General features: G+C 31.2%; 1 protein-coding gene across 1 annotated transcript; it reads left to right on the top strand.

Moving 5' to 3' along the window:
- The first annotated feature begins 3,696 nt into the window (after window positions 1-3,696).
- Window positions 3,697-7,195, top strand: LOC127245566 (protein NSP-INTERACTING KINASE 3). The gene is made up of 11 exons (XM_051266542.1): window positions 3,697-4,383; window positions 4,464-4,596; window positions 4,684-4,755; window positions 4,834-4,977; window positions 5,092-5,163; window positions 5,269-5,328; window positions 5,425-5,516; window positions 5,603-5,740; window positions 5,822-6,163; window positions 6,239-6,630; window positions 6,712-7,195. Exons 1-11 carry the CDS (start codon window positions 4,272-4,274, stop codon window positions 7,027-7,029), a joined length of 1,875 nt encoding a protein of 624 aa, XP_051122499.1. The 5' UTR covers window positions 3,697-4,271; the 3' UTR covers window positions 7,030-7,195.
- Window positions 7,196-8,279: the final 1,084 nt, after the last annotated feature.

Below are 8,279 nucleotides of genomic sequence, written 5' to 3'. Positions count from 1 at the left end.
CCAACCCACCACCATTCATTATAAGCAAATACACATGTAGACATTACTTACAAATATAGTACTATCTTTTTTTAAAATTATAATATTATTAATTGATTATATTTCTTATGTCTGGTAGCATTATATATATTTGGTTAGACACAAGTATTAAAAAAATAATACTTCTTATGTCCCATTGAAATATTGTTATTTTTTATTTTTGTTTGTCCTAAAATAAGGTTATAATTTCTTAATTTAATAATTGTACTACTTATTTAACATAATAAATATTCTTCTAACTTACACTATATTACACAAATATCGTTACTTTTATATTATACAATACTAATATGAGTATTTTCCTCTTTTTCACTGCAACTCATTACAATACTAATATTCAAAAATTTACGTGCAAAAAATAAACGACAATATTGTATCGAAACGGAAAGAGTAATATTTTTTAATATTAAAATATAATATATAAAAAGTAAAAGTATAATTATTATAAAAAAAATTATGAAAAATAGATAAACAAAAAATAATAATTAGATAAATTAAAAAAGTAATGACAATTAATTCTTATTTGTTGAAATAAAAATAATAAATTTGTAATTATTTATTATACTCTATATATTCTATTGAAGATTGTGGTTACTTTCTGTACATAAATTTTTTAATATCAATATTATATTGAGTTGTAGTAAAAAAAAGAAAATACAAATATCTCTACTAGTATTGGGTAGTATAATGTGTATTATATTATAAGTTGGAAAAATATTTAATATCTTAGGTAAGTAGTATAATTATTAAATTAAGAAATAATAACTTTGTTTTGGGACTGATGAAAATAAAAAATGATAAAATTTTAATAAAGAAATAGGGAGTATATAGATTTAGCATATGAAAAAAAAAAATATTAATAATATTGAGGGAGAGAGTAACATTTTAAAAGTATTACTTCCTTCGTCCAATTGAAATGTTACTATTTTTTATTTTCGTCCGTTCCAAAACAAGGTTACAATTTTCTAATTTAGTAATTGTACTACCTATCTAATATAATAAATACCCTTATAACTTACAATATATTACATAAATGTCATTACTTTTATATTACACCTTATTAATAGGGGTATTTTTGTCTTTTTAACTACAATTCAGTATAATACCAATATTAAAAAAATCTATGTATAAAAAGCAAATATCACCATTCCATTCCAATGAGGCGGAGGGAGTACGTTATATTACTCTCTCATTTCCAGATAGACAGATACAAGAATTTAGATAAATCATAATTAAAAAATATATTAACAAAAATAATTTTTAAAAAATAAAAATAAATATATTATGATTAAAATAATTAGATAGTTTAATTAAAATTAAAAAATATAAATTATAAATTTAAAATATGATCAAAGTTTATAATCGTATTCTTTATAAAAAAAATAAAATTATGTTGGATATATCGAAATATGAATAATTTATGTGAAAGAAAATGAATATATTTTTTCACATAATACATTATTGTATATTCAACTTCTTGTTATTTACATATGTATTTTTCTATTTTTATTTTTGTTTACAAAAATTAAAACTAAAAACATCTATCTAAATTAGCTTAATTTATGAAAATAATGAGAACAAGTACTAATATTTTATTAGAGTAATAATAATAAAAAAAAAAAAAAACAATTATAATAAATGAGTTATGACTAGAGAATATTCAGCTTTTCCAATGCGACAAAAATACCCTTGGCCCTTGGAATTCTCAAATTTATTATTTAGCAATTTATTGTATTTTTAATATTATTTTATTCCCCTCTTGTCTCTTCATTATTATTACTATTATTATTATTATTATTATTATTATTATTATTCTAATAAATTACGTACCACTTCTACTCACTATTTATAAATAATAAAAAACGCAATTTCAATTATTCCCATTACTAATAAAATAAAAGTTATCCATACAATGATAATTTTCCTCCCCAAAAATGCCTTCCTTAATATTTTAATTCTAAATTAAATATAATATTCCCTCCGTCCCACGTATAGTGTCTTCTACACTGTATACACGGTATTTTAGAAGATGTATAATTAGTAGATAATTAAAAATATATTAGTAAAAATAATTATCCGATAATATAAATAATTATAAATTAAGATTAATATAACTAATTAATTTAATTAAAATTTTTTAAAAAAATAAAATTAAAAAATTTAAAATGAGATTAAAATGTGTAAAGAAAAATGACATAGTATGTGAGACGGATAAAAATAGCAACGTAAATATGGTACTGGGACAGAGCGGTACATAAATGGAAATTAGCATTCTTTAGTAGTAATGTAGTAATTAGATTAATAATAATAATAATAATAGTAATTAAATAATTTATAGTAAATTCCAAAATAATTCCTGAATGGTGACTGTAGAATGTAGACGTGGGCATGTGGGTGTGTTGGGAGATGTAAATATTCTCTTTTACTTACCCTATACTATTCTACCTCTATTTATTAAATAATTTTCATTAAAATATATTTATATACTCCCCGTCTCACATAATTTGTCCTTATTTTTTATTTTCGTTCGTCCCACATAATTTGTCATTTTTTTTAGAAAATTAATTATACATTTTAATCATATTTTCAAATTTAAAATTTAATTTTTTTAATCTTAATTAAACTATTTAGTTATCTTAATCTTAATCTACAATTATTTTTACTAAATAATAATTATTTTTCTAATACATTTATTAATTACTTACTCATTATACTTTATCTAAATTCTCGTGTCTACGGTAATACACATATTACATGGAACAGAGGGAGTACTTCATAAAATTAATACTCTCTTAGTCCCATTTATTATAATTATTTTTTTATAAAAAAATTATTACTTTAATTTTATTTTAAAATTTTTAATTTTATTTAAATTATTACTTTTATCATACGATAATTATTTTTACTAGTATATTATTAATTATTTATTAATTATATCTCTAAATTCTCGTGTATGCAGTAAAACGGACATAGTATCAGAATCGGATGGAGTATTATGTAATTACATCTAAGCAAACCTTAATTGAACAATTATCTTGTACTCCCTCCGTCTTATGTAATATGGATGTATTATTGAATTTAGATAAAGTATAATTAGTAAGTAATTAAGAAATATATTACTAAAAATAATTATTATTTAGTAAAAATAATTATAGATTAAGATTAATATAACTAAATAGTTTAATTAAGATTAAAAAAAATTAAATTTTAAATTTTAAAATATGATTAAAATATATAATTAATTTTAAAAAAAAAGACAAATTACATGAACCGACAAAAATAAAAAAATAAAGACAAATTATATTGGACGGATGGAATACTACTATAAAATTACAATTAAGTAATTAATTATTAAATTAAAAATATATATATATATATACATTTTGAACATGATTGATTACCAGAAACAGGTATGGTAGAAAAAATAAATAAATAACAATGTCAGAAAAAAAAAAGCTGTGCCAGAAATACTTTAGATCAAATTTCAAAAATAGAAAAAAAAAAAAAAAAAATGCAAAAGGCAACAAGGAGAAGGACAAGGCAAGCACGTGATCTGCCAAAAACCTTACCTGCAACAGAAAGGCTGTTTTTATTTTTATTTTAAATTTTAAATTTAAATTTTCTGGTAAATAGAAAAAAAAAAAAAGGGTTTGGTTCAGAGGAAGCCATTGAAATTCATGGTCGTCATCATCATCATCCTCCATAGTTCTCTATGAATCAGTCACACGGCCATCTCTTCAGTCCAAATCACTGAATATAAAGCAAATTTTTTGCTTCCCCAAAACGCACACTGCTTTTCCGCATTCAATTCTGCTTTTCATTTTCATTTTTATTTTTATTTTTAGAAAAAAGGAATTTGGGGAAATCTGCATTAAATTACTGTTCATTAATGTGTAGCCTATAAAGCTTGAAGAATTTGGGGGCTTCCATGTTTGGTTGTCCTCATCTGAGCCTGAGGCCTGTGTTTGTGTTGGCCATTTCTATCATGTTTGTATCCATTCTGGCAAAATACCTTATGGATATCCATGGATTGTAGCTCAGATATGCTGTTAGTTTTTGCTTCCTATTCCCTTTCCCTTTCCCTTTCCCTTTTTCTTAATCCTAATCTTATTGAGAGCAACAGGACTTTGAGTGGATGTCCAGATCTCTAGAACAGATTCAGATTTCAGATTAATCTGTAAATTCGAGCAGTTGGGGATTTTAGGTTTATGGAGGTTTTATGTTGAGGAGATATGGATGGAGGTGCGTATCTTCTTCTTCTGTGGGAATTAGTTGGATTGCTGGTGTTGGCAGCCATGGATGTTTCTTATTCAACTCTGTCTCCTACTGGTGTGAATGATGAAGGTGAATTTAGCTTTCTTCTTCTTCGTCTTCGTCTTCCTCTTCTACTGGTTTGATTTATTTATTACATTTTTTTGCTTCAGTTATTGCTTTGTTTGCTATCAAAAAAGCCTTGAATGATCCTCAGAACGTGATGGAGAATTGGGATGTCACTTCTGTGGATCCTTGCAGTTGGAGAATGGTCACTTGTTCTCCCGACGGTCATGTCTCTACTCTGTAAGTTCTCCATTTTTACCTGCAACTTTGATTCATTCATATATATATATATGAGTGTATGTATATGTGTTTTTTGCTTCTTACCAGAGGGCTACCCAGTCTGAGCTTGTCTGGAACTTTATCACCAGGAATAGGGAATCTCACAAACCTGCAATCTGTGTAACAATTCTTGCCCTAATTCCATCCCTGCTGCTTTAGTTACATGAAAATTATGTGTTCTTCGCAAAATCTCTGCAGGATGCTACAGAACAATGAGATTTCCGGTATGATTCCGGACACCATTGGGAAATTAACAAAGCTCGAGACACTCGATCTGTCTCACAACAAACTCACCGGCGAGATTCCGAGTTCCGTCGGCGATTTGAAGAGCTTGAATTATCTGTAAGTCCGATTAGGTTTAGAACATCGTCGCATCGACATTTATGCGTCTCGACGACGGACTGTAACTCAACGCGGCCGTGTTGTTTTTTCTTTTTGTTGAATCTTTGAACACAGCCTTCTGAACAACAACAGCCTCGTCGGACAGATTCCCAATTCGCTGACGAAAGTCGAAAGCCTCAAACTTCTGTACGTTGTCTTGATCGGATTGGTACAACGCTGGAAATATTCTGTAATTCAAATCCATTTTTTCTCCAAATCGCCTTGTTCCTCATTGCTTGTCATTACTTGCAGAGACGTTTCGTTCAATAATCTCAGCGGCTCTGTTCCTAAAATTTTTGCCAAAACGTTCAAGTAAGTTCATCGTGTTCTTCAGATCAATGTCGAATCGATCCGATCTTGTTTCGATTATTACAAAATTCGACTGATCAATCGATTTTCCTAATGCAGGATAGTCGGGAACCTTCTGATCTGCGGCGCAAATCAGAACAATTGTTCGACCGATTTGCCCGAGCCAATGTTCCCGCAGAACGGCAGCAAAGGTCTCTTTCCACAGCTGTTTTCGTTGTCTACGGCAATTTTCGATGCAAAACATTGAATTGAATTCTCGTTGGGTTTCGATTTGCAGGTCATTCGGAAGGGAAGCATCGCCCGGCGATTGTTGTTGGGGTCAGCATTGGATCAGTCTTTCTAGTCATCTTCGGCGTCGGATTGCTTCTTTGGTGGCAATACCGGCACAATCGCCTCATCTTCTTCGACATTAACGGTCAGGATTTTCATTGAATCAAATCGCATATTTTCGATGGTTGTGGCGATCACAACGATCTAACGAATTTGTTTTCGACAGAGCAATACGATCCCGAGGTACGACTAGGCCATTTGAGGAGATACACATTCAAAGAGCTACGAGCTGCGACCGGTCATTTCAACCCGAAGAACGTGTTAGGTAAAGGCGGATTCAGCGTCGTCTACAAGGGGCGATTGAACGATGGCACCGTTATCGCCGTTAAACGTTTAAAAGACTACAACGCCGTCGGCAGCGAGATTCAGTTCCAAACCGAGGTCGAGCTGATCAGCTTAGCCGTCCACAAGAACCTCCTCCGGCTTTGGGGCTTCTGCTCGACGCAAGATGAGAGACTCCTCGTCTACCCGTACATGCCTAACGGCAGCGTCGCCTCTCGACTCAAAGGTCGTTCGATTTTACAACCACCCGGATCGTATTCGAAATTGATCGTCTTAATTAATTACCGTTTATGCGATGCAGATTGCGTGCACGGAAGACCGGTGCTGGACTGGTCGAGACGGAAGAATATTGCCCTGGGGACAGCGAGGGGACTCGTCTACTTGCACGAGCAATGTGACCCGAAGATAATTCACCGCGACGTGAAGGCGGCGAACATTTTGCTAGACGAGGAATTCGAAGCTGTCGTCGGGGATTTCGGGTTGGCGAAGCTGCTCGATCCGCAAGTCTCGCACGTCACGACGGCGATCCGCGGCACCGTCGGCCACATCGCCCCCGAGTACCTATCGACGGGCCAATCGTCGGAGAAGACCGACGTGTTCGGGTTCGGGATTTTGCTCCTCGAGCTGATCACAGGGCAGAAAGCTGTCGACTTCGGACGAGGCGCGAGCCAGAAGGGAGTGATACTTGATTGGGTAAGTGTACAGCGCTCGTCTTCGATTCAACGACATTTTTTGTAAAATCTGATGTTTGCGATGATGCTGGAGATTTTTCAGGTGAAGAAGCTGCATTCGGAGGGGAAGTTGGGGCAGATGGTCGACAGGGATTTGCGTGGCGATTTCGATCGAGTCGAGCTGGAGGAGATGGTGAAGGTGGCGCTGCTGTGCACGAACTTTAGCGCGGCGCACCGGCCGAAGATGTCGGAGGTTTTGAGGATGCTCGAGGGCGACGGATTGGCGGAGAAATGGGAGCAGCTGCAGAAGATCGAGCCGCAGAGGCATAAGGGGGTCGAGTATCCGTTCCAGAGGTACTCGGACTTTATCGAGGATTCGATTGTGGTGGTCGAGGCCATGGAGCTCTCCGGCCCGCGGTAGCACGCTATTCCGGCGGCGGTGCGCCGCGGGTGTTGGGCGGAGGTGGGAATTGAATGGTTCTTCTAAGTGTGTCCATAGTTTTGTGTAAAGAAAAGGGAAGGGATGAGTGTAAAAGCTGTTCGTTCTTATTGTTTGGAAATTGCATTAGAGAGAGGGGTTATCCACAGTGTCTGCACCTTAGTCAGATTATTTTATTTATATTTATAGTAATTCATTACATGATAATAGTTTTGTTACTTTTGTCGTTTTTAACTTTTTACGACTTAGATTTTGCGTTTAAATAAAAAATATACATGTTTTCCCATCTTTTCTAAAGCGCTTTCAATTTTTTAATACATTAAAAAATAATAATATTTTAATTTTTATCTTTTTATTTTTTTATAAAATAATTATACGTATAATTCATATTTGTAAAAGTTTAATAGTATTTTAGTATATATTTATATTATTTATTCTAAAATAAAAAATAAATATTTTAAAGTAAAATAAATGAAAAGGATAAAATGAGTAATTTGAATTAGAACGTTGATATTAAATTTAAATCAAATTGTTTTCAAATCCAAATAAACATAAGTTTGTTTATTGTTTTATTTATTTATTATTATTTTTCTTTTATGTAATTTTTATTATGTTTTAAAAATGAATTAGATTGAAGTTGGATTATTAATATATAACCCGTCTATAGGACCATTATAGATAGGCCCATTAATACATAAAGTCCATATAAAGTCATCTCTAATTCTTTTACGAGTATGTTGTATAATAGTCCTTATAGCTTAATATGAATATATAAATTATTTAGTATTTTATTTATTGTGTAAATTTTTTTTTTTATTTGTAAATACTAAAAAATATCTAAATTAAATTAAATATAGTGTATTTTGGAAGAAAATAAAATTTCAATAAAATAAATATATGATATTTAATTATGCACATTTGTTACTTTTTGTATAATAAATATCAACCATTAATGTAAAAATCTGTTTAAATTGAAAAATATCGTACAAATATTACGTGTATAAATAGAGCCATAATAAATTTGGCAACCATAAATTAATCTTGTCAATAAAGGAATATCGTCCAAAAAGGCAATGATATAAAGATCTTGGCGAGAAAAGAAGATGCACAATCAAATCCGTAAATAATGGAAAACATCTGACTGAAAAGGAAAGATTATAAAGTCTTCTTGTTGGCCAATCAGGACGTGCCACGTGGCATCATTAAAAAAGGAAGCCGATGTCACCCCTCTC

This window comes from Andrographis paniculata, unplaced genomic scaffold (genome assembly GCF_009805555.1).
Source record: "Andrographis paniculata isolate CXL003 unplaced genomic scaffold, ASM980555v1 Contig22END, whole genome shotgun sequence".
NCBI classification, from domain to species: Eukaryota; Viridiplantae; Streptophyta; class Magnoliopsida; order Lamiales; family Acanthaceae; genus Andrographis; species Andrographis paniculata.
This window is presented reverse-complemented; position numbering and strand designations above follow the sequence as displayed.

Excerpts from the sequence above, each read along its gene's own strand:
- LOC127245566 (XM_051266542.1), top strand. The coding sequence starts at position 4,272 with ATGGATGGAGGTGCGTATCTTCTTCTTCTGTGGGAATTAGTTGGATTG. Across the intron at positions 4,384-4,463 it reads TACTGGTGTGAATGATGAAG|TTATTGCTTTGTTTGCTATC; the intron begins GTGAATTTAGCT and ends TTTTTGCTTCAG. Across the intron at positions 4,756-4,833 it reads CTCACAAACCTGCAATCTGT|GATGCTACAGAACAATGAGA; the intron begins GTAACAATTCTT and ends AAATCTCTGCAG.